This window comes from Onychomys torridus, chromosome 7, assembly GCF_903995425.1.
Source record: "Onychomys torridus chromosome 7, mOncTor1.1, whole genome shotgun sequence".
Taxonomy (NCBI): domain Eukaryota; kingdom Metazoa; phylum Chordata; class Mammalia; order Rodentia; family Cricetidae; genus Onychomys; species Onychomys torridus.
In genome coordinates this window covers 16,943,513-16,969,843 of record NC_050449.1, presented here as the reverse complement: position 1 = coordinate 16,969,843, position 26,331 = coordinate 16,943,513, and the positions used below count along the sequence as shown (strand labels likewise).

Below are 26,331 nucleotides of genomic sequence, written 5' to 3'. Positions count from 1 at the left end.
GGGCCGCAGACACTTCGCAGCTTCCAGCCTGAGATGATATGGCTCTCGTCACCTATGATACAAATCCAGCGCGCCCTCCTTCCCCTCCAGACGTAGGGGCACCCCTACACCTGGTACCGATCAACCCCAACTGAACACAGAGAACTTCCCGCCCGGGGACACAGTCGTGCTGTCTGTCCCCCCTGCACCCATATCTGGAGTCAGGGAAGACTTATGGTCTGGGTGACAGATTGACACACCTCTGGGGAGGCCCCGGACTTCTGGGTTGGCCTGGGCGCCGGGGTCCGGCTGGGGACCGCTGGAGCCGTGCGACCGCCTTGCCCAGCCCCGCCCCGCCCCGCGGCTGGCCGCCCCGCCCCGCCCCGCTGCCCGCTCCCGCCGGCCCTTCCGCCTCTCTCAGCGGCGCCAGGGAGCAGGACGGGCATCGGGGCCATGGAGAGGACAGCGGGCAAAGAGCTCGCCCTGGTAAGAGGGAGCTGGGGAACCCTCGGACCCCACGCCCCGGTCTACCCCCAGATTCAGAAACTCCAGGTATCCATCCCGGGTTTGCTAACCTTCCTGCAAAATGGATGTGCCTCGGAGTTCCCACTTGGGGGTTCAGAGTTCCTGACCCGTGAAGGGGCTGGTTTGTGGGGTGGGGACCGAGGTCTGGGCGCATCTCGGGAGGAAGCAGCCGAAAGGTTCTTTGTGGCATCGGACCATGGAGTGTCCCCCCAAATGATACTTCATCCACTCAAGACCTGGGAGGAGGGTACCGGTGGCGCAGAGCGACCCACCTGGGATCCCACCCAGCGCCCCAGGGACTCTGCTCGGGGAAGCGGGCCAAACAGAAAGGCCGGGGGGCAGAGGCGGGGGCGCTGCCCTGAGCCCGCCTCCCATCCAGGCGCCGCTGCAGGACTGGGGCGAGGAGACCGAGGACGGCGCCGTGTACAGCGTCTCCCTGCGGCGGCAGCGCAGCCAGCGCTCGACCCCAGAGGGGCCTGGAGAAGAGCAGGTGAGCAAGGAGGGGCTGGAGGTGAGCAGGGGCTGGAGGTGAGCAGGCGCTGGAGGTGAGCAAGGGGCTGGAGGTGAGCAAGGGGCTGGAGGTGAGCAGGGGCTGGAGGTGAGCAGGGGCTGGAGGTGAGCAGGGGCTGGAGGTGAGCAAGGGGCTGGAGGTGAGCAGGGGCTGGAGGTGAGCAGGGGCTGGAGGTGAGCAGGGGCTGGAGGTGAGCAGGGGCTGGAGGTGAGCAAGGGGCTGGAGGTGAGCAGGGGCTGGAGGTGAGCAAGGGGCTGGAGGTGAGCAGGGGCTGGAGGTGAGCAGGGGCTGGAGGTGAGCAGGTGAGGGCCGCCTCAGTTCAGCCGCCTGGGCGTGCGGAGGAGAGGGGAAAGCTGGAGAGCCAAGGGTGAGCCTCCCGAGAGCAGCGGGGCCAGGAGGAAGGGCGGAGCTTAGAGGCGACCAGGTGAGTGGAAAGGGCCGGGGGGCTGCCAGGTGACTGGGTGTAAATCCAGGAAATGGGGTGGGGCCAAGCGATAGCGCGTCCCCAAGGGGTGAAACTGACCGGCAGGGTGCAGGACATCGGAAAGGAGGCGCGGCCAGGTGGGGGCAGGTGGGACCCAGGCTTGGCCAGTGAAGCGAGACTGCAAGGCTGACTGAAGCCTGGGGTGGCCGGTTGAGGAGGGAACAGAGGGCAGAGCTTAGAGTAATGGGGTGGCCTACAGGCTTGATGTGGGCATTTGATGATTGGACATCTGTTTAGGGAGTCTCAATTTTTCAAAAATGAACACGATCAGAAGCAAAAAAAAAAAAAAAAGAGGTGCCGGAGACAGGTGTGGTTGGAGACAAGGGGCTTGGGACGCCCCTCGGGTTATTTCATCCACCGACTCACCCCCCCCTCCACCCCCGCAGGCTCCCAACCCGGCTGCCGACACCTTCCTCCAGTACCGCACCAGCAAGGTGCGGGCGCTGAGGGCCGCCCGACTGGAGCGGCTGGTGCATGAGTTGGTGTCCGGAGACCGGGAGCAGGATCCTGGCTTCGTGCCCGCCTTCCTAGCCACCCACCGAGCCTTTGTGCCCACAGCCCGCGTTCTGGGCTTCCTGCTACCCCCGCCACCGCCGCCACCACCACCTCCTGGGTCAGTCATTCTCAAGAGACTCTCAGATCCCTATCCCCAGAACCCTCTCTGCCCCCATTTAAATGCCTCAGATTTAGAACCCCAGAGCACAGGTCTTAAAGCTCTGTAATTCCGTTCCCATCTGACAGAGGCTTTCTTCCCAGGGTAGACAGCAAGAGGGCAGAGGGGCAGGATCTGAGCTTCAGCAAGAACCTGAGGTTGGTTTCCGCCCCCCATCTCCGACCCAAGGGAGAGTGGGGGAAGGGCCCTCAACTCAAGGTCAGGCCTGACCGCTGCAAGGTTGGGAAGGACTAGATCCTTGGACTTAGTTTTGAGTCACACACCCTTCTCTGTGCAGGGCTGTGATTTCGGTACTCGGTTCTTGGCTTCGAGACCATCCTCAGGACTTCCGGGATCCCCCTGCCCATCAGAACCTGGGTAATGTCCGAATCTTTCTGGACTGGGCAGCCCCAGGAGGGGCAGAAGCTAGGGAAGCAGAGAAACTTCTAGAAGAGTTCTTGGAGGAGGCTAAGGGAGAGCAGGCAGGGGAGGATCAGCGACTGGCTTGGGCAGGTAAGGGACATTCCATGCTGGTGAAATCCCGAGACTGTGCCACCCCTCTCAAAATGACAGACCCTGAACGCATTTATTTTAGTGCTTGGAAATGAACTCAGACCTTTTTGCATACTAGGCAAACACTGTGCCACTGAGCCACATTCCCAGCCCTCCGAAAAGCTGTCTTTCCTTTCTTCCTTCCTTAATGTATGTGGCGTTATGTATGTATTCATGTGTGTGGGTGTGGGTGCATGTACACACGAACGTGGAGGCCAGAGGACAGTGCTAGCTGTTCCCCTCTGTTGCTGTCGACCTTGTTTTGAAACAAGGTCTCTTACTGAACCTCTAGCTCACCCATTGGTGGCTGGCTGCCCACTGAGCCCCAAGGTTCCTCCTGTCTCTGCTTCCCCAGAGCTGAGCTTGCACTACTGTGCCTGGCAGTTAGTAGGTGCTGGAGATCTGACCTCAGCTCCTCACACTTGCATGGCAAACATGTTACCCTCCCATCCCCAGCCACTTCTCCAGCCCCATAAGCAAGACTTTTAAACTAAACGAGTCTCATGTTCTCCACCTGATCACAAGTCATTATCAAAAGTGTTAGCACTTGCCTAGTGTCCCCTTCACTCCAAGATCCTCTGTTCTCAGGCTTGGGATGTCACTTAGTAGCTAAGTACTTGCCCAGCCAAGAGCAGCAACCTGGGTTCAAATCCCAGGCCTGCCATTTGCTGATGTGTGACCTTGGTTAGGTCTCTTCACCTCTCTGAGCCTTGGTTTCCTTATGTGCAAAATGGGAATGATAACTATGATTGCTCAATGGAATTTTCCATTTAGTACGTGTTGAGACACCAGCTCTGACCACATATGGTGGACTAGGGTTCCCACCCTCCTGGGAAGGACATCCAACACACAGAAAATCAATAAGCAGTAATGGTTGTCCAAATGTCTTGGTATTTTGTCTGATTTGGGATTATTGTTATTGTGTGTGTGACACATGTATCTGGGTTCCTGCATGCCACAGAGTACATCACTCCCTTGGAGTCTGTTCTCTTCTCCTTTATATGGGTTCTGTTGTTTTTAATGGCTGGGCCATCTGACCAGACATTATTATTGTGTGTTGTTTTTAGTTTTCAACAGGATCTCAGGTAACCCAGGCTGGCCTCAATATGTAGCCAAGGATAACCTTTAACTTCTGATCTTCCTGCCCCAACTCCCCAGTGCTGGGATCACAAGTCTGTGCCACTGTACCTGGTGTTATTTTTGTTATCATTGTAGTCTTTTTTGTTTTATTTTTAACTAATTTGTTTGTTTATCGCTTTATGTGTTTGAGTGCTTTTTCTGCATTAAGGGCGCCATGTGCATGCGCTGCCAGCCGGTGTGAGTCAGAAGAGACATCCGATCCCCAGAACTGGAGTTACAGACAGTTATGGCCATAATTTTGCTTGACTTTTTGAGACAGGCTCTTGCTATATCCCCTGTGCTGAACACATCTCTAATTAGCAGAGCATGATCTGGAACAGATGTGTGGTTTATACAGAGCAAGGGACTGAGCTCAGGGCCTCCTCCATGCTAGGCTCTACGCTACCCACTGAGATTCACTGCCAGTTCTTTTCTCCTAGTGCTGGAACTGAAGGTGTACCACCCACCGGCCTACCTAGTGATATTGTTTGTTTCCTGGTTTTGGTGTTTGTTTGTTTTGGTTTTTTTTTTTTTTTGTTTTTTAGAAACAGAATTTCTCTGTGTAACTCTGGCTGTCTGGGAACTCACTTTGTAAACCAGGCTGGCCTTGAACTCAGAGATCACTTGCCTCTGCCTCCCAAATGCTGGGATTAAAGGTATACACCACCACTGCCCAGATGTTTCGTTTGTTTGTTTTAATCTTTATTTATTTATTCACTTATTTTTGGTGCTGGGGAATGGAACCTAGCCCTATGCAATTGAGGCAACTTCCCTACTGAATCTGACTTTTTCGATATCTACCAGGTGCAGTAGAGTGTATGCCAAAACATCATATTGATACCCTATTATGAGTACTGAGGTACCAGCAAACTCTACAGACAAATTTGGGAGCTAGCCTGGAAGTTAGCCTGTGCTACACAGTGAGCACCAGCCCCCCCCCCCCCACGCACCCCCCTCCCTTACATGGTGAGACCCTGTCTGAAAACAAAGTTGAGGACAAAGAGAAAAATCACAGATCTCCCTCAGGTCTTGTTGAAATGTCACTTCTGGAGCTGGTGAGAGGGCTCAGCAGACAAAGGGGCCTGCAGCCAGTCCTGACAAACCTGAGTTTGTCTCTGAGACTCACATAAGAAAGGAGAGAACAGGGACTGGGGATTTAGCTCAGTGGTAGAGTGCTTGCCTAGCAAGCGCAAGGCCCTGGGTTCGATCCTCAGCTCCACATACAAAAAAAAAAAAAAAAAAAAAAGGAGGGAACAGGCTCCTGCATACACACAGTAGATGGGTGAGTTTTATTTACTTATGTGTTCATTTACTTATTAGCAGTTTATTTGTTGGTGGTGGGGCACACCATGGCCCACATGTGCCAATAAGCCGCCTCAATGAACCTAAATGAAATTTTGAGTTTTGTTGTTTTGGGGTCTTTTGAGACAGTGTCTTGCTGTGTAGCCCAGGCTGGCCTGGAACTTGATATGTAGCTCAAGGTGGTCTTGAATTCATAGAGAGTGTCCTGCCTCTACTGCTGGGTCCTGGGATGAAAGGCGCTGAATCTGACAGGGAGAAATATCACTTCTCTTCAGAGTGACTCTCCTGCCCTACACCGCTGAGGCTGCCTTTTTTTTTTTTTTTTTTTTTTTTTTGCATGACATTTGTGACTGATTCCTGGGTTTCCTGCATCCTGTGAGTGCAGGAGCAAAGGCCCCTGTTGGCTTTGTCCCCACAGCAGGGACAATTGGGATTAGCTAACTGAATAATTGCACTCTGCTTATACGGAATCATCTTCCCACTCCTGTTGATCTCATCCTATCCGATTCTGTGTCCCTAATCCTCATCCTTTAATCCCTCAAGCCCTGAGCTGAGGAGGCCACTCTCTGCTCTTCAGAGTAGCAGCTCCTTGGCTATACCTACTGACAACATGTTTCTCCACTTAATTGACTACCAAGAAGTTTCCTTTCCTACTTTCAAGTTTTAAATCTTTTATGGCATTTCTCTGATTTATTATGTGGTGGTGGAGTGAGTGTGGGGGTGGAGAGCAGTTCTCTCCCTCTGCCTTGTGGGTCTTTCGTGACGAGTATCTTTCACCAGGTGAGCGATCTCTGCAGTCCCTGATAAGAACTTTTCTTGTGTGTGTGTGTGTGTGTGGCTAAGGATTGACCTAGATAGAGCCTTACACCTGTGTTCTGTCATTCAGCCACAGCAAGAATTGGGGGTTGGGGCTTGGTTTTCTGGGGTTGTGCTTTGTTTTATTGAGATAGGGTAGAGCTGTGCATGTCTGACACCACTACGACGTTTCCGATGACCTCAGATTCCCAGTCTTGCTCCCCTGGGGTAACAGGTGCTCACCACCACATTTAGATAGAATTAGAGGCTATGTTTTTATTTTATTTTTTTAAGGTTTATTTTAAATTATCTGTATATGGGGGATGATACACACAAGTGTAGATGCTTGTGGAGGCCAGAAAGTTTGGATCCCTTGGAGCTAAAGTTATAAGCAGTTGTGAGCTGTCTATCATGGATGTTTGGAACTAAACTCCAGTCTTCTGGAGTAATAGTATATGTTTTTTTTTTTTTTTTTTTTTAGTTTTTCGAGAAAGGGTTTCTCTGTGTAACTTTGTGCCTTTCCTGGATCTCACTGTAGACCAGGCTGGCCTCGAACTCACAAAGATCTGCCTGCCTCTGCCTCCCGAGTGCTGGGATTAAAGGCCTGTGCCACCACCGCCCTTTGTTTGTATCATCTTAACATATATTCTTAACATCTCAGCCATCTCTCCAGCCCTCTGTTTTTTATTTTATTTTAACATTTATTCATTTATTTTCGTGTATGAAGCACATCATGTCACTCTGTGCGCGTGTGTGTGTGTGTGTGTGTGTGTGTGTGTGTGTGTGTAGACAGCTTTCAGAGGCCTCAGTCTTAGCAGCAATCTCCTTTAACCACTGAGCCTTCTCAGCCACACGCCACCACCCCACCTTGAGACAGGGTCTCACTCTGTAGCCCAAGCTAACCTGAAACTGTGTAGCTGAGGCTGGCTTCAAACTCACTGCCCAGTGCCCCTCACCAGAGTCGTCGGTCGGAGGCAGGGAAGGGGGTGTTACGGAATAAAGAAAACTTAAGAACACGGCCAGGTGTGGGGGCATGTTCTTGGGGTCTCAGCTGAGGCAGGAGCAAGGCCAGCCTGGGTGGTGTAGAGAGCCACCTCAAAACAAAACAAAGAACAAAACCACTCAGAGCGGGGCTGTGGAGATGGCTCCACCAGGTAAAAGCGCTTGCTGCCGAACCTGGCTACTTGAGTTAGCTTCTTGGAACCTTCTGGGTGGAAGAAGAGAAAACCCACTCCCATTGTCCTCTGACCTCCATAGATAAACTACGGCACTTGCTGACCCATAAACACATAAAATTAAATATATGAATAAATGTAAAAACCAAACACTCAGGGTGTTCACAGGTGAGGAAGTGAGGCTCAGAGACACAGGGGCACTTGCCTAAGGTCACACAGGCGATCTAGACTCCCATGGGATTCATAGGGTCAGGCACACTGAGCAAGTGCCGCACAGCCAGGTGCCCCAGCCCAAACTGGAGACTTTTTTTTCGTGTGTGTGTGTGTGTGTGTGTGTGTGTGTGTGTGTGTGTGTGTTGGGGTGGTTTCTTTGTTTTGTTTTGAGACAATGTCTTACCATGTAGCCCTAGATGGCCTCGAACTCACAAGCGCTCCACTGGCTTCTGCCTCCCAAGTGCTAGGATCAAAGGCTGGCGGCAGCTGGCCTGCTCACATTTGAGACTTCTTTTCTTTTTCTTTCTTTCTTCCCTCCACATTCTTACACCTTCACACACACACACACACACACACACACACACACACACACACACACACACGTCCCGTCTCTCTCTTCTCTCTGTCTCTGTCTCTCTCTTTCTCTCTTTTCTTTTATGTGTGTATGGATCTGGGTGTTTTGCCTGCACTTACGTTTACGTTAGTTAGTGCATCCCATGTGTGCATGGTGGCCGCAGAGGCATCCTGTAGATTCAGTAGGTCCCCTGCGACTGGAGGTACAGACGGTTTTAGGTACCATGTGGGCGCTGGGAATCCAACCCGTCTCTTGGAGGGCAGAAAGTGCTCTTAACTGCGCAGCCATCCTTCAGCCCAAAGGTGAGTGGTAAACACTGTATCTACTCCTCAGGCCCGCCCAGGGCTGCCCAGTCCCCCAGATCAGAGTTTGCAGAGCACTTCGAGCAAGAGGAAGGCCCCTGTTCAGAAGGCCCCGAGCTTCTGGACTTCAGCGTGGATGCGGTGGCGGAGCAGCTGACCCTTATGGACGTGGTGGGGACCCCAGCCAGCGGCAGGGTGGGAGGGCAGGGGAAGGCCTGCGGGACGCCGAGCTCCATCTGTCTCCCCCTCCTCTCCTCTACGCAGGAGCTCTTCCTGCGCGTGCGGACCTGCGAGTGCCTGGGTTCCATGTGGTCTCAGCGCGACCGGCCCGGGGCTGCAGGCGTTTCCCCCACAGTGCGTGCCACCGTGGCCCAGTTCAACGCGGTTACGGGCTGCGTGCTGGGCTCCGTGCTCGCAGCACCCGGCCTGGCGGCCTCGCAGAGGGCACAGCGCATCGAAAAGTGGATCCGCATCGCCCAGGTGTGCCCTGGGGATGGGGCTCGGGCGGGGTCCAGCAGCCGGCCTAGGGTGAGACCAGGAGAGTAGCCTGGAATTCCGGGAAACCAGCTCGGTGAGGTTAAGGACTGGAGCCTGGGAGTGGATGTCATGAAAGAATAGCATTGCAGTGGGGGTGGGAAAAGAGGCAAAAGCAGGTCAGGAGTCGGGGGTGCGCGGAGGAGTGGGGGAGGGGAAGGGGATCCTGGAGGACTTGGGGAAAGAGGCGGTGGGCACCTGTAGGAGCTGAGGAACTAGAGAGAAGTGAGGCAAAGTCGGGGTGGATGGAAGAGCCAGCTCAGCCAGGAGGGGCTGAGAGTCACTCTGGAGTCTGAGCTGATATCAGAAAACCCACCCTCAAGCGGGCTGTAATCCCAGCGCGAGGGAGGTGGAGGCAGAAAGATCAGCCTCAGCTCTGTAAGCAGTCCTTGTCTTTACAAACAAAACGAAAACACCCAGACACAGTTGTTGGAGGAGCTGTGCCTGGGAGACAGATGTGGAGTGCCCCACTGACCAGAGTCACCCCTTATTCCCAGCGCTGCAGGGAGCTTCGCAATTTCTCTTCATTGCGAGCTATCCTGTCTGCTCTGCAGTCTAACCCCATCTACAGGCTCAAGCGCAGCTGGGGAGCCGTGAGCCGGTGAGTTCGGTGCCCTATGCTGGAAAGCCCATCCCGACTCTGTCTGATTGTGCCCTCTGCTGACCCTGGTCACGCCTCTCTCGCCCCCACAGGGAACCACTGTCCACTTTCAGGAAGCTGTCGCAGATTTTTTCTGATGAGAATAATCATCTCAGCTGCCGAGAAATTCTTTCTCAGGTATTGGGTACCCCAAATTCAAGAAAGTATGGTGGTTCATTCTTGCAACCCCAACACTTGGAAGGGGCAGGAGGAACACAGTTGAGTTAGAGGTCAGCCTGATCTACACAGCAAGTTGCAGGCTAGCCAGGGCTACATAACAAGACCAGCCTGAACTGTGTGAGATTCTGTCTCAAAAGATCCAAAAAGTATGAAGATCGCTCAGTCTGTATAGTGCTTTCTGCACAGGCATGAGCCTCTGAGCTCAGAAGCCAGCAGCCACGTAAATGCTGAATGGGAGAATGCTGAATCCCAGCACTCGGGAGGCAGAGGCAGGTGGACAGGGGCACTGGAAGGCAATCTAGCCAAAAGTATCAAGTTCCAGGTTAAGAAAGAGACCCTAGCAGGGGGTTGGTGGCGCTCGCCTTTAATCCCAGCACTCAGGAGGCAGAGGCAGGTGGATCTCTGTGAGTTCGAGGCCAGCCTGGTCTACAGAGTGAGTTCCAGGAAAGGCTCCAAAGCCACACAGAGAAACCCTGTCTCGAAAAAAACAGGAGAGAGAGAGAGAGAGAGAGAGAGAGAGACCCTAGCTCAAAAAATACAGAGACCCATATAGGAAATACTTGATATTTGGGTTTTTTTAGTTTAGTTTATGTATATGTTTGCCCCTATGTGTATGTGTGTACTGTGTACATGCATAGTACCTACAGAGATCAAAAGAGGGCATCAGACCCCCTAGAACTGGAGTTATAAATGGTCATGAATGTGGATGCTGGAAATCAAACACAGTCATTTTTGAGAACAAGTGCTTGTAACCACTGAACCATCTCTCCAGTCCCAGGATAATTGGTGTTGACCTCTGGTCTAACACACACACACACACACACACACACTCACTCACTCACTCACTCACAAACATTTACACACACACAGAAACCGAAAAAAAGGGCTAGGAACCTCGTTTAGTCACATGCATGAAGCCCATGTAAGTCAGGCATGGTGGGGTAGCCTTTCATCCCAGTACTTTCGAGGTGGAGGGCATGTTGTACAAGGACATCTTTGGCTACAAAGTGAGTTCAAGGCTATCCTGACTCCAAGAGACCTTGTCTCAAAACAAAACAAAAAGGAAAACAAAAGAACAAAAAAACAAAAAACCAAACAGGGCACGGATGCACACACTTTAATCCCAGCACTTGGGAGACTGGGGCAGATGGACCTGGGAGTTCAAGGCCAGCCTGGTCTTCATTGCACATTCCAGGACAGTGAGGGTTAAGGGGACTTGGAGCCAGTCCCAGGGAAGCATCATATTCTGGAAACATCCTTCCCTTCAGTGATCCTGTGCAAAGCTGGCCCCACACTTGCTCTTCCGCCTTGCTTTCTCACTCACATCCAACATCAGCCTTGTTTATTCATTCAGCAAAACACAAGAAGGCCAGAGGAAAGGGTTACTTAAGGCCAGAGTCATAGCCAAGGGGGCAGGGAAGGAGCCATGTTCTAGGAATTTACCTTGATAAGCAGGATTTTCAAATGTGAGCCAGCACGTCTGACTTACTACAGCAGAAGTATAAGGCTCTGATTAGAATCGGGTACTTGTCCTCAGTGTGAAGTCTGTGTAGAGGAGCATGGAGCCCGATTCCTGGGTCTGGAACATTCTACACCCCTCAAGATAGGTGGGTGCCATGCCCACTCACCTCCTGCAGGTCTCTTCCAAATATCTCTACCTTCAAGAGGCCTCTTCCCGGTCATCTCTACACTCCCCTTACCCACCTGAGGGCCCTTGTTCCTGCCTTCCTGTTACGGGTTATCTTGGCTATCCCATCTTTCCTTCACGAATGGCCAGACATTTTGATCATTTGGTCACCACCCCTGGCTAGTTATCACACAACACAGCACATGACAGCACAGTAGATATTCCGTAAATACTGTGGGGCTAGAGCTGAGTTGGGTTGGTTGAGGATTACATCACATGATGGAACCCTGGGTTCCATCTCCACCATTGTATAAAACAGGTGAGGTGGTACGCACCTGTCACCCCAGCTCTCAGGAGGCAGAGGCAGGGAAGCAAGAGTTCAAAGTCACTCTATGCTACAAAGAGAATTTGAGGCCAGCCTGGGCTTCATAAGACCCTGTCTCGGGGCTGGAGAGATGGCTCAGAGGTTAAGAGCACTGACTGCTCTTCTAGAGGTCCTGAGTTCAATTCCCAGCAACCACATGGTGGCTCACACCCATCTGTAATGAGATCTGGCGCCCTCTTCTGTATACATAATAAATAAATAAATCTTAAAAAAAAAAAAGAACAAAATGAGTGAAAGAAAAGAAGAGAAGAGAAAACTACCTTGTTAATGGACGCAAGGCAGGTGGCTCATACCTGAAGGACAGAACTCAGAAATGAGACAGGAGGATCACAAGTTTGCAAACAGCCTGGGTGACTGTAAAGATCTTATCTCAAAACAAACATCAGGCAACCAGAGAAGATGGTCCCCGTGGTCAACAGCACTTGTGCTCTTGAGAGGACCTGAGTTTGGTCCAGGGTTCCACTCATGCAGCTCCAAGGGATCTGATGCCCTCTTCTGGCCTCCTGAGGTACTGCACACACACCTACACATACCCATCCTCATACACACAAACAGACAAAACTAAAAAACTTCCCAGTGAAGATGTATCTCAAAGGAGGAGGCCTCAAGGGACAAAAAGCACACCTACTGTGTGCCAGGCATTGTCCTGGCCCACCAAGACCCAGACACATCCTTATTCCTGTAGTGGACTCTGGCCCAAATGAGGACAGAACAGACTTTCTTGCTGTCTAAACTGTACTGTCTGAACAATGCACAGAAGTGAGCTCAGGGGGCCTTCCAGAGGTTCCCAGTTGGCCTGTTCTAGTTCTAAGTAGACTGGGGACAACCCTTTTCTTCCCATCTAGGGGCCCACCCCCTGCTCGAGGGCTACCCCTGACTTCTGGGCCTTCATTGTCCCCAGGGTGACTCCACACCCTGTCTGGCATTAACAATTCATTTGTAATTCTCTTTTGTTTTGAGGCAGGGTCTCCTGTAGGGTAAGGATGCCCTTGAGTGCCTGACTCTCCTGCCTCTGTCTCTAGTTCTGAGATGGTTGTCACAGCCAGTTTGTGGACTACTTGGGATGGAACCCAGCACCTCCAACTAAGCCCCAGCCCCAGCCTTCAGCTTGTGATTAACAAAAAAAAACAAAAAAAAAACAAAAACCCATTAAATCACACTTATTTCTCTGTGTATGTGTGTGGGAGGGCACTCACACCACAAAGTCAGACTGGTTCTGTCCGGGTGGATCCTGGAGTTCCCACTCAGCTTGTCAGACTTGGCGGCAGGTCACCTTCCCTGCTGAGCCATCTCACCAGCCCCCAGCTTGAGGTTTCTGAAGGCAACATGGTTTATGTGGGGACCTCAAAGTGGTCTCTGTGAGAAGTTTCAAAGTGGGCCTCAGATTCCTTTAGTCTTTCCCTTCTTCTCAGGAGGAGACCTCCGAGGGACCCCACGATGATGACTGCCCCCCTGGAAGTCGGCCATCAGTAAGTGATGGGGACGGGAATGGCAAGGGAGACTCTTGGAGAGGGGTGCGGGGCCAGTGATGCCAGGGAGTAACTGAAGTTTTGGGGTTGCAGAAACTGCCCCCGGGGCCTGTCCCCTACCTTGGCACCTTTCTCACAGACTTGGTTATGCTGGACACAGCCTTACCGGATACGCTGAAGGTTTGACCCCTTACCCTTGACTCCTGACCCCTGCTCTGTTACCCCCACATATCAGTCCTCCAGGTATTCACCTGTGGTCCTGCCTTGCACCCACCCCCCACACACACACCATGGTGGCTCACATGCTCTTGAACTGGCCTTTGACCCTTGCCCCTGGATGCTGTAGCTCAAGCCAGCTTTGCCCCCTCAGGGAAATCTCATCAACTTTGAGAAGAGGAGGAAGGTGAGTAGGTGGGTGCTTGGGTGGGTGGGATGCCCAAGGGTGGGAGGCAGGGTGGGGCAGGGTCTCAGCAGACACCCCCTCAGGAATGGGAGATCCTGGCCCGAATCCAGCAGCTACAGCATCGCTGCCAGTTCTACAGCCTGAGCTCCCGCCCACCAATCCTGGCTGCCCTTCGAGCCCAGCGCCAGCTCAGTGAGGAGCAGAGGTGACCACTCAACCAAGTCCAGACCGCACACTACCCACCCTCCCCTCCCTTCCAGAAGTTTCCCGGACCCCATCCTGTAACCTTTCTTTTCTCCTGTCTGAGGCCGCCACCCACCTCCAAACCAAAGTTTGACCCCGTCCTATACTCTGATTTCAACCCTTCATGTCCAGCTAGCCGCTCAACTTGAACGCCCCACCCATTCCCTCTGTGGACTTCCGATCCCATCATCCAGATCTGCGGCCTGATCGTCATCCTGATTGATGCTTTGATGTTCATTTGGCCACCAACTCCAGGGGCCCTATTTTTTCCTTTCACTGTATCCAACCATGACTTTTACTGTTGATCCCCTGAATTATCTGGCCCTGGACTTTAAAGCTGTCCCAGTTCAACTCTGTGGTCTCACCCCACAGTTTCTGTTTTGTTTTTGGTTTGCAGTGTTAGTGCCTTACACGTTCTAAGTCTATACTCTACCTAAGCCACGCCCCAGCCCCTCACTGGGGGGTTCTAGGCAGGGGCTCTACCCTAAGCCACGCCCCAGCCCCTCACTGGGGGGTTCTAGGCAGGGACTCTGTGTTTGAGCCACACCCCCTAGCTAATATCATCCTGTAAGTGCTGTGCACTCCACTAGCCAAACAGATCATTCCCATCTGTAATGCACCCCGACACGCCAGTGATTCTCATTTCTATCCTGACTTTGGCACCTAACCCCTTCTTCCCTTCCCATCCCATACTTGATTCACCTCCTCATCCCTCCCGCTGCTTCCTGCCCCCACACCTCTCACATACTGAACCTCCCCAGCTACCGAGTCTCCAGGGTCATTGAGCCACCAGCTGCCTCCTGTCCCAGCTCCCCCCGTATTCGGCGTCGAATCAGCCTCACAAAGCGTCTCAGTGCGTGAGTGTGTGGGGATGTGTGTGGGGGAGTCGTGGGTAGAGACTAGGGGGTCCACTCCCAGAGCTAAGCCGTCCCTTGTCCTCACCCTAGGAAGCTGTCCCGGGAGAAGAACTCTTCCCCTGGAGGGAGTCCCGGGGATCCATCCTCACCAACCTCCAGGTGAATAATCAGGGCAAAAGGGACTAGAGATATCGAGACCAAAAGTCCGGCCAGCCACCCCACCCTGAATTCTGTGTTTTTGCCAGTGTGTCTCCAGGGTCTCCCCCATCCAGTCCTAGAAGTGGAGAACCTCCTCCTGGTAGTCCTCCAGCCTCCCCAGGGCCCCAGAGCCACAGCAGCAAGGTACCATGTTTATCTGTGGTTGTGTTGAGGCCTAGGACACCTAGGGTTCAGTATCTGTGTGTGTGTGTGTGTGTGTGTGTGTGTGTGTGTGTGCGCGTGCACGTGCGCATGTGTATGTTCTGTGCATTGCAGGTATGTATCGCAGAGACTGGCTGCCCTCTGCTGCTTTCTCTGGGAGACTGTACACCTCCATGGCCATATGAGCCATCACCTACCTTCTGGCTTCTTCTCAGTCTGACTTGGATTTCCACCTATCCATAGGATACACCAGGTGTAATCTCCACTCTCCACTACTTTTTTTTCCTAATAAGCAATACTGCAGCCAAGTGTGGTGGTGCAGGCCTGTCATCCCAGCACTTAGGAGGCAAGAGGACCAGAAGTTCAAAGCCATCCTTGTCTACATAATGATCCTGGACCCCATGACATCATGTGTCCACAATAACGATGAAAAAAAAAAGTACTGGTATTGAACCTAGAACACGTGCTCTACCACTGAGCCACGCCCCAGCCCTTTACTGGGGGGTTCTAGGCAGGGCTCTACCACTGAGACACACGCCCAGCCTCTCACTGGGGGCTCTAGGTCAGTGACCAATTACCATGCTCCCAGCACTTTTATTACTTTTTGTCTTGAGACAGGTCTTACTAGGTTGCCCAGGCTAGCCTTGAACTTGTGATGCTCCAACCTTAGCCTCTCTGTGCCACCAGCTCCAGCTGTCTCACTCACCTTTTCAAGGACGTACAAGTCCTTAAAAGTCTGCATACATGACAGGGAAATGACCCAAACATCCGCAGGACTGTGCATGAGGTTGCTCACTGAGTCCTGTGGGTTTCCAACTGTGAGCACACCTATGTATGCACATTATGTATGCACACTACTCAGGAGCCTGTTGTGGACTTGGCTTTGTGTGTATATGGGTCATGTGTCCATTTGTTTCTGTAACAGGGAACTGGAGTCTGTGTGTGATGGGATGACATATGCTCGGTCTTGTGAGCGTACCCTAACTGTGTGGTCCCGAGTCTCTCATGTGTGAGAAAAGGTGTGTGAGGACTCTGGGTGAGTGTGTCTGTGTTCATCAGCTGATTAAATACAGTGGGGAAGGAGCCTCATGGCTTCCGTCACACAGATGAGCAAGGCCACCTCCTCCACCACCCCACACTGCCTACAGCTATCTCTGAACATGGACCCCCCTACGACCTGGACCCTGAGCAGCTCTCGAATTCCCCTCCTTGGGCAGCAAACCTCAGAGGCCCGTGTCATCCGAGTCAGCATTGACAATAACCATGGGAACCTGTATCGGAGCATCTTGGTGAGGGGCTGGGAGGGGCCAACCTTGTCCTTAGATCTGGGACCCTGTCCCCTTACCACCTGTCCCTCTTCTAAAAGTGAGTGTGTGTGTGTGTGTGTGTGTGAGTGTGTGTGTGTGTGTGTGGTGACAACTTGTAGGAACTGATTCTTTCCTTCCACCATACGGGTGCCAGGGATTGAGCTCAGTTGTTGCTTGGAGCAAGCTTTATCCGCTGAACCATTCCGCTGGCCCTTCCCTGTCCTCCTTCTCCAGCTCACTTGTCAGGACAAAGTCCCCAGCGTGGTGCAAAGAGCCCTGGAGAAACACAGTGTGCCCCAGCCCTGGGCCCGTGACTACCAGCTCTTCCAGGTCCTGCCTGGGGACAGAGGTAAGCAGGGACAGCTTGCAGTCCAAGCTGGGGCCAGTGAGGTGGGCAGCAGTCACGACTGTGACCAACAGCTAACAAGGGCAGCCCACGAGAAGAAGGTTTGTCTTGGCTCATCATGGCAGGGAGAGCTCGGGGAAGTTCGAGGCCGCTGGTCACACTGCACCTCAAGTCAGGAAACAGGGAGATGGAGGCTGCTGCTCATCTTGCTTTCTCCTTTAAAAACTTTTAAAATTTTTATTTATTTATTTTTTGGGTGGGGCTGGGCAGTAGTGGTGTATAAGTTTAATCCCAGAACTCAGGAGGCAGGGAAAGGCAGATAGCTGAGTTCGAAGTCAGCATAGTCTACAGAGTGGGTTCCAGGACAGTCAGGACTGATACACAGAGAAACTTCGTCTCAAAAAAACAAGCAAACACCCTGCCCCATTTTCGGGTAGGGAATATCCATGCCATAGTACATGTGAGGAAGTCAGCCACAGCTGGACAGTGTTTCTTCTCTCCTACCGTGTGGGCTCCAGAGACCAAATTCGGGTTGCCAGGCTTGGCAACTGGTGCTTTTATCCACTGAGCCATCTCATAGATCCATTCTGTGTTCTTAAGCAGTGCAGGACCTCAGCCCATCAGGTAATGCCACCACATTCAGGCAGGTCCTTCGCCTCAGCTAACCTGATCCAGGTAATCGGCCCAGGCTTGCCTCTGATGTCATTTTAGAGTTCATCAAGTTACAAGTAGCCACCACAGAGCTCAGCGTGACCTGGGCTAGCGGGATCGCAAGTCGATTCGGGCAGCGTGTTGAGACACCATGAAGTGTGTAAAATGTCTGTGCCTTCATTCTGTGAGGTCAAGAGGTGGTCCTAGCTCAGGGTAGTCTTTATGGGAGTCGTGTGGCATTGGCCTTGTTTGGGTCAGATGGAAAAAGGAGATGTAGAAAGCTTGTAGGATTTGAAGTTGTTCAGGTTCAGCCTGGTGGAGCAGGGGACTGAAGGGGTTGGAAGAGGGGATGAGTGTTTGGCTCACCGTGAGAACCCTGGAATTATGTGAACTTGGGTTAGGACAGAGCCAAGTGATCTTGGATTCAGGAGTATGAAGTTAACCAGGCTTGGACAGAAAGGCAAGAGTTTGTGCTATAAATCATGGTATAAAGTGAGACGGTCATCAGCAAAGGATGTGTGAGGCTCATTGGGTAAGAGCACACACTCTAGCAGAGGACCAGGTTTGGTTCCTAGCACCCACATCAGACTGACTACCTGTCAGTCTGGCTCCAGGAAGACTGACACCTCTGATCTCTGTGGGCATCTGCAGTCATGTGCACACACACAATTAGAATATTAAAAATTGGAGCCGGACAGACGGTTCCACTGGTAAAAGCACTGGCTGCTTGTTCAGAGGACCCAGGTTTGATTCCCAGCCCCCACCTGGCAGCTCACAACCATACCATCATGACTCCAATTTTGAAGATCCAACACCCTCTTCTGGCCTCTGTGAACACCAGGCATGCACACGGTACACAGACATACATTCACGCAGACAGAACACCCATACACATAAAAATAAATAGTAACAAGGCTCACTTGGTAGAGTGTCTGCCATGTAAGCCCAAGGACCCGAACTGGATTCCCTAGAATCTGTGTCGGAAAGCTGAGCATGGTGTTGTTCATCAGTAGTCCCGATCTGGTGAGATGGGAGAGGAGGCTCCCTAAGGCTCACTAGCCAGCTAATCTTGGTGAGTTTCAGGCCAGTAAGGGATCCTGTCTCAAAAACAACAACAACAAAAACAGTCATGGGCTCCTGAGGACAACACCTAAGATTGTTCTCTGGAACTGTATGTCTTCAAAGATGCATGAGCACTCACATTTACAGGCACACACAGGAGAGCATGTGAGAGGTTGAGCGTGGATGTACAGACCTGTAATCCCAGCATTTAGGAGGCCAAGGCCAGCCTGGGCTCCCAAGAGAATTCAAGGCTAGTCTGAACAGTCTAGTGAGACATTGTCTTAAAGAGAAAGAAAGAGCTGGAGACAGTTGGGAGTGGAGACATGGGCTGTGATCCTAACTATTCATGAGGCTGACTAGAAGATCCAAGTTCAAAGCCTACCTAGAACCAGATATGGTGGCTCACACCTATAATCCCAGCATCTGGAGAGGGAGGCAGAAGGATTGCCTTGAGTCAGAGGCCATCCTGCATTGCAAAGGAAGTTCTAGATCAGCCTGGAACTTAGTGAGACCCTGTTTCTAAAGAAAATGAAGAGGATCTGGAATGAGGGTCAGCTGCCAGAGAGCTCAGCTAACATCCTTGGGGTCCTGGACTTGGTCCCAGCACAGCATATAAACTAGGCATGTTGGTGACACATGTAACTCCAGCACTCAGGAGGTAGAGGCATGAGAATCACGAGTTCAAGGTCATCCCCACCTACATAGAGTGAAGGAAGCCTGCCTAAGCTATATATGTCCCTGTCACAAAAACTATAACAATGGGCTGGGGAGATGGCTCAGCAGTTAAGGGCACTGGCTGCTCTTCTAGAGGTCCTGAGTTCAATTCTCAGCAACCACATGGTGGCTCACAACCATCCATAATGAGATCTGGTGCCGCCTTCTGGCCTGCAGGCATGCATGTAGGCAGAACAGTGTATACTTAATGAAAAAAAAAATAAATCTTAAAAAATATAATAACAACAAAAGTCACAAGAAAGCCCGGTGGTGGTGGTGGTGGCGCACACCTTTAATCCCAGCACTCGAGAGGCAGAGCCAGGTGGATCTCTGTGAGTTCGAGGCCAGCCTGGGCTACCAAGTGAGTTCCAGGAAAGGCGCAAAGCTACACAGAGAAACCCTGTCTCGAAAAACAAAAACAAACAAACAAAAAAATCACAAGAAAAATGCTGGCTGGGGATGTAGCTCAGTGATAGACTTCTTACCTTACATAGTCAAAGCCAGTACCTCGGAGAAAGGGCTGGGGACATAGTTCAGTGGTAGAGTACTTGCCTAGGATGTGTGAGACTGGGTTCAGAGCCCAGTGCCGGTGTGTGTATGTGTGTATGTATGTGTGTGTGTTTGTGTGTGTGTGTGTGTGTATGTATGTGTGTGTATGTGTGTGTTTGTGTGTGTGTATGTGTGTGTGTGTGATATTATGCATCCAATTATTCATACATATATACATACATGTATCGGTTACTTTTCTGTTGCTGTGATAAAGGCAACTTACAGAGGGAGTTTATTTGGGTTCATGGTTCCAGGGGGTGAGAGTCCATGGTAGGATGCTGAGAGCTGAAGCTGATGGCTCACATCATGAAAGGCAAGCTCAAAGCAGGGAGTCTGAACTGAAATGACTCACCTCTTTAAACTCTTGAAGTCCACACCCCACCCCACCTCACCCCACCTCACCCCACCCCACCCCAGTGATGGACTTCTTCAGACAAAGCCACACCCCCTAAGCCTTTCCAAACAATGCCACCAACTGGAGACCAAGTATGCAAATACCCAGGACTATGAGGGACATCCCAGTCCCAACCACCACCCCACACCTGCACAAGGAGTTGTTCAAGTGTTGGGTGTGAAAGCCCTTAGTTTAACAGGCTGCTGAGGAAGGGTGGCTGGAGTCTTCTGAGGTCCTTGTCACTGCAGACCAAGCTTGCCTGGGAAGTGGTTTGGGAGAGGTTGGGGTGTGGGGGAAGCCATTTGAATGATAGAACGTTGCCCAAGGAGTGCCCAGACCTTGCAGGCCGCCCATCGTGGTCCCCATTTCCATGCAGAGCTCCTGATTCCCGACAGTGCCAACGTCTTCTATGCTATGAGCCCTGCTGCCCCTGGCGACTTCCTGCTGCGTCGGAAAGAGGGAACACCTTCAGCCTCCCCAACCTGAGGCAATGCTCGCCTCACTCTGGGGCACGGGCACCATGGACAGCTTGGTACCTGGCTTCTACCACCATCCAAGTAGGGGCCCATTTCCTGAGGAGCCTCCATCCCCAATGGAAGCTATTTTGCTCTATATCCTGGGGACTCCCCAGCATTAGCCCATCGGACCTCAACTCTTTGACTCCCTGGCCACTTGACCGTTATTCCAAAAACATGACTGTGTGAGAAAACTCAGGAAAATCAAGAGCCTTAAGAGCTGAGAGCTTAGCTTAGTGGCAGAGCACTTGCCCAGCATGCCCTAGGCCCAGGATGGTTTTCACCACTCCCAAAAATAAAAGTCCTAAGGGGTTTTGGACTACAGCATACAGTTCAATTGGATCCTAACATGTGGCAAGCAGGGCTTTGAGACCCAGTATATCCAGCATATTGGCACACACCCATAATCCCTAGTGCTTGGGGGATTCAGGCAAGAGGATCAGGAGTTTGTCGTTCGGGGGTGCACAATGAGTTGGAGGCAAACCTGGGCTACATGATGAAACCTCACTCAAACAGAAAAAGAAAAAAAAAACCTAAGAAAGGGTTGAGACAAGTATAACCAGAGTTCAGGGGTTTCTCCCCCCGTTTCAGATGATGCTGTTCTGCTTTTCTGACGCATGAGTGGTAAGAAATGGGAGAAGGGAGGAAGTCAGTCGTCTCTTGCAAACACAGGCAGTGGGAAACGGCATGGTAATACAAGCCTATCACCCCAGCACTGGAGGAGGAGGCAGCAGGATCTTGAGTTCAAGGTCATTTTCAGCTGTAGTGTGAGTTCAGACCAGCCTGGGACATTATTCCATGTCTCAAATAAGCAAAGAGAGACGAGACAGCACAGATGAATGAGCTTGGAGGTAACCTCAAAATAGTAACAACAGCACCAGCAGCACACTGCCTTCTGGGATTCTGCTATGAACTAGACCTCAACAGGGTTGGAGGGCTCACTGAGTTCTTTCAGTTTCAAGGGGCTTGTACAATGGCTTAGTAGGGAAGCCTCAGTTCAGATCCCCAGCTCCCACATAAGCAGCAGGGCATGGTGGGGTGTATCTATAATCCCAACTCTAGGAGGTGGAGAGAGACAGGTCCCAGGGGTTCACTAGCCTGTCAGTTCAGTGTGATACCCTGTCTCAATAATGTTGAGAGGCCATCGAGGTGGTAAAGGTGCTTGCTAGGCAAGCCTGGTGATCTGAGTTCAACCCCAGGATCTGTAAAGGTGGAAGGCGAAAACTGACTCCACAAAGGTGCCTTCTGACCTACATGTGTGCACCAAGACATGTACTCCCAACACACATCTCATACACACACAAAATAGTAATAAATAAATACCTTTAAAAGTAAGGTGGAGAGTGATAGACTCCTGACGTCAACCTCTGGCCTCTGTGAGTATGCAAGAGTGAGCACACCCGTGCACATGAACACACACAAACCCTATTGAAATAGGCGCTTCCCCAAAAGCAATTGACATGCCCCGTATTGAAAAGTCCAATAAGGGCCGGGCAGTGGCGGCACATGGGAGGCAGAAGCAAGCGGATCTCTGAGTTCGAGACCAAGTCAGCCTGGTCTACAGAGTGAATTCCAGGACAGCCAGGATACACAGAGAAACCCTGTTTTCAAAAACAAAAACAAAACAAACAAACAAACAAAAAAACGAAAGAGAGAGGAAGGAAAAAGAAAGAAAAGTCCAATAAGGGGCGGAGAGTTGGCTCAGTGGTTAAGAGCACTTGTTCTTGCAAAGGATCTGGGTTCTATTCCCAGCACCCATATAGAGGCTTACCACTTCCTCAGCATTGGGCACAGGTGTGGTGGACAGACATACACACAAAATAATAAAATAAATCTTGCCGGGCAGTGGTGGCGAACGCCTTTAATCCCAGCACTCGGGAGGCAGAGCCAGGCAGATCTCTGTGAGTTTGAGGCCAGCCTGGTCTACAGAGTGAGTTCCAGGAAAAGGTGCAAAGCTGCACAGAGAAACCCTGTCTCAAAAAAGAAAGAAAGAAAGAAAGAAAGAAAGAAAGAAAGAAAGAAAGAAAGAAAAGAAAAATAAGTAAATAAATAAAATAAAATAAATCTTTAAAAAATTATTTAAAAAAGAGAAAAGTTGGGGCTGGAGAGATGGCTCAGTGGTTAAGAGCACCAACTGTTCTTCCAGAGGTCCTGAGTTCAATTCCCAGCAACCACATGGTGGTTCACAATTATCTGTAATGAGATCTGGTGCCCTCTTCTGGCCTGCAGTCATACATGCTGTATACATAATAAATAAATAAATCTTAAAAAAAAAAGAGAGAGAGAGAGAGAGAGAGAGAGCCACTCAAAGTAAAAGCCACAAATGTACTTGTCACTCAGAAAGCCAAAACTGAAGGAAGATGGGTTGAAGGCCAACCTGAGTTACATAAGAGAGCCTGTGTCCGGGTTGGGGTTTTAGCTCAGTGGTAGAGTGCTTGCCTAGCAAGCACAAGGCCCTGGGTTTGATCCTCAGCTCAAAAATAAAAAATTTAAAAAAAAATTAAGAGAGCCTGTGTCAAAACAGGAGCACTTTTCCTGTGTTAGGGACCAAACCCAGGGCCTTATCCACGGTTGGCAAGTGCTCTACCACTGAGCTACAAAAGAAAAAAGCTGCTTTGCCTAACTCTCCTGAAGCAAATATGGTCACATGATTAATTCTTGGCCAATGAGGGATACAATGAAGGAAGTTGGCTGACTCCTAGGGCACTCTTAAATGGGAGGGATGAGTTTTCCCTTTCCACATTTCCTGCTTTCTGCTGATTAGAATGAAGACGTGAGGTGACCGTGGTCACATCCTCTGAATAACTGAGTGACAAGTGGGAAGGCACCTGGCCCCTGGAGCCGAATGCTGCTACATAGATTGCTGTCACCTGGAGAGTATTGTCAGAAATAAATTGCTATCTCTTCCTGCTACCCCTTGGCTTTGTCATAATAGCCAAAAGAACATTCTTTTGCTAGAGGATGGTGCACACCTTTAATCCCAGCACTAAGGCAGAGGAGGTGAATTTCTGAGTTTGAGACCAGCCTGGTCTACAGGGAGAATTCTACAACAGCCAGGGCTGTTACACAGAGAAACTCTGTCTCTAAATGCAAAACAAAAGAATAAAAAAGGACCTTCTTGGGTGTCTTGCTTTGTATTTGTTTTTGTTATTATTATGATTGTGTGTGTGTGTGTGTGTGTGTGTGTGTGTGTGTGTGTGTTGTATACATGTATGTGCAGGCAAGCACTTACATGGGCCAGAGGGAGACATAAACGTCTTAGTCAGTTGCTCACCACCCTGTTTTTTGAGACAGGGTCTCTCACAAAACCTGACTGGCTGGCCAGTGAGCTACAGGGACCTTGCCTCCTCCATCTTGCTGCAGAGAGATTTCATGCAGGAACTCCTCATCCTCCCTTTCACACGGGCGCTGGGGATCTGAGCTTTACCTACCAAGCCATCTCCTCAGCTACCATTTCCTAATTGGTGGTGTTGTTGCTGCTTTTAGTCAAAGTCTCATTTGGCCCAAGGTGGCCCCAAACTTGCCATGTAGCCCAGGGTGCTCTCCTGCCTCTTCAAGCATGTACTTCTTCTCCAGGCTTCAGAGATTCACTCCTCACAGGGCCGGAGTGGCAGCCTTACAACTCACAGGTCCCACACACAGCAGGAAACAGCGCCCCTCACTCCCATTTGCTTCAGCTAACATCCTAGAGCAGGTGACTCCCTTTGGGTGAACTTGGGTCATGCCTAAACCAGTCAGTCACTGTCCTGAAGACTGGCCAGGCCCAGGCTCTTCCCATCTCTGGAACTGGCAGAGAAGCTTCAGATCCTGGGTAGAGTTTGGGAGGGAACCTGACTTCAAGGTAAGTTTGAGAGCTGCTAGCAGGAGAGAGGGAATTCTGGTGACGAGGATCAAGGCCATTTCTATTGTTCTGAACATTGTCTCAGTGGCGTATATGGAAGGTCCATTGTGTGGAGGGGGAAGAAGAGTTTAGGCATTGTATAAGGTTTGAGAGACCAATTACAGTATGTGCCATGCTTTTTAACATTTTAAATTTTTATTTTATTCTATTATTTTATTATTGCTGTTGTTGTTATTGTTGGTTTTTTGAGACAGGGTTTCTTTGTATAGCTCTGGCTATCCAGGAACTCGCTCTGTAGAGCAGGCTGGCCTAGAACTCACAGAGATCTGCCTGCCTCTGCCTTCCAAGTGCTGAGAATAACAGTGTGTGCCACCATACCCACTTATGTTTTAAGTTACTTATTTATTTTTATCTACTTTATGTGTGAGGATGGAACTGGGGTTACAGACAGTTGGGGGCCATCAGGTGGGTTCAGAAATCAAACCTGGCTCCTGTACAAGAGCAGCCAGTGCTCTTAACGGCTGAGCAATCTCTCCAGCCCAGATTTCTTTCACTAATATTAACTCTTTAAGACCATTTGTATCAGACTGGAGAGATGGCTTTGAGGTTAAGAACACTGATTGCTCTTCCAAAGGTCCTGAGTTCAATTCCCAGCAACCACGTAGTGGCTCACAACCATCTGTAATTAGATCTGGTGCCCTCTTCTGGTGGGCAGGCGTACCTGAAGGCAGAACTCTGTATACTTAATAAATAAATAAATCTTTAAAACAACAACAACAAAACATTTGTATGTGTAGCATCATCTCACTTGCGCTAGCTTGAGAGCATCCCCCCCATATCCATCTCCAGGCCAAGCACGGTGCACATGCCTGCAATCACAGGCTGAGGAAAGGGGAGCAGAAGCAGGAAGACCCCTGTGAGTTTGAGCCTTGATTCCTAACCAAACTGTCTCAAAAAATACAAACACCCTGAAGCGCATTTCGTGAGGAAGAGGGTCACACTGATATCCGTCTTTTGTTGTTTCATGTGTTGGAGCATTTTGCCTGAATGTACATATGTGCACATGTGTGCAGTGCCCATGGAGACCGGAAGAGGGTGTTGGGTCCCCTGAAACTGGAGTTACGATAGTTGTGAATCACCATGTGAGTGCTAGGACTCCAAACTAGGTAGCCAGTGCTTTTATGTATGTTTGTATGTATTTATCTATCTGTCTATGTATCTATCCATATATGTATCTACACATCCATACATGTATCTTTGTGTATGTGTGTGTATTCATGTATGTATGTGTCCACACATGTATCTAACCATGTACATGTGTATGTATCGACCTATCTCTCTGTCTATCTTGGTGGTGCTGGGGATGAACCCAAGGCTTTCCACATGCTAGACAAGTGCCACATCACTGAGCTACACCCCATTCAGTTTTTTATTTGTAAAGCACAGGAAGCTAGGTGTGGTGGCACAGGTCTGTGATCCCAGCATTCAGGAGCCTGAGACAGGAGGATTGCCACAATTCCAGGACAGTCTGGGCTATTTAATGACACCCTGTGTCAAACAAAACAAAACAGTCCTGGGGCTGTAGCTCAGTTGACACAGCACTTGCCCAGCATGTAGGAGGCTCTGGGATCCATTCCCAGCACCACATAGACCGGAGATGGAGGTGTATGCCTGCCATCCCAACACACAGGAAGTGGAGGCAGGAGGGCAGAAATTCAAGATCATCCTTGGTTATACAGTGAATTTGAGATCAGCTTGGGAGGCAATGAGACCCTGTCTCAAAAAAAGAAAAGAAAACCCAAGGTCAGTGAGATGCTCAGTGGGTAAAAGTCCTTTCTGCTAGGCTTGCAGACCTAAGGTTGTTCTGTGCCCTGCTGCATATGGGCATGCACACATATGCACACACACACATGCACATGCACCTACACACACGCACACAATAAATAATGGTTATGATTTTTTAAATAATAAATGATGTATTCCCAAATCCGTGTACTCCACAAACAGAAAACACCATAGCCTGTTGCTTGTCAAACTGCACGACCTGGTCCTTCTCACACGCCCAGTTGGTAGTGGTCCTTGGGATTCTTATTTCAAACCGGGCTGAGGAAGAGATACTGCCTGGAGCGGTAGCATAGCTTCCATCTGTCCTGCCGACTGCGTAGCAGGCTAGATTTACAGACGCCCTGACTAGACGGGAAGGAGGTAAGTCACCTGTCCATAACCACATTACAACCCCCCACCCCCGCCGCCAACAAACCCTGCTTTCTGCCCCGCCCCCTACCCTGGT

General features: G+C 50.7%; 1 protein-coding gene across 17 annotated transcripts; it reads left to right on the top strand.

Moving 5' to 3' along the window:
• Positions 1 to 13: 13 nt before the first annotated feature.
• On the top strand, positions 14 to 26,191 carry Rgl3 (ral guanine nucleotide dissociation stimulator like 3). 17 transcript variants are annotated; one of them, XM_036193478.1, is made up of 19 exons: positions 14 to 465; positions 884 to 994; positions 1,886 to 2,112; positions 2,256 to 2,309; positions 2,450 to 2,529; positions 7,996 to 8,135; positions 8,229 to 8,444; positions 8,996 to 9,099; positions 9,192 to 9,276; positions 12,743 to 12,799; positions 12,893 to 12,979; positions 13,170 to 13,202; positions 13,286 to 13,407; positions 14,207 to 14,302; positions 14,393 to 14,461; positions 14,548 to 14,644; positions 15,769 to 15,951; positions 16,204 to 16,318; positions 26,049 to 26,191. In XM_036193478.1, exons 1-19 carry the CDS (start codon positions 433 to 435, stop codon positions 26,177 to 26,179), a joined length of 2,040 nt encoding a protein of 679 aa, XP_036049371.1. In that variant the 5' UTR covers positions 14 to 432; the 3' UTR covers positions 26,180 to 26,191. The 17 variants fall into 17 exon arrangements, with proteins under 17 accessions (XP_036049371.1, XP_036049365.1, XP_036049363.1 ...); XM_036193472.1 differs by having other exon boundaries at positions 2,450 to 2,664; positions 15,811 to 15,951; XM_036193470.1 differs by having other exon boundaries at positions 2,450 to 2,664.
• The last annotated feature ends 140 nt before the right edge of the window (positions 26,192 to 26,331 follow it).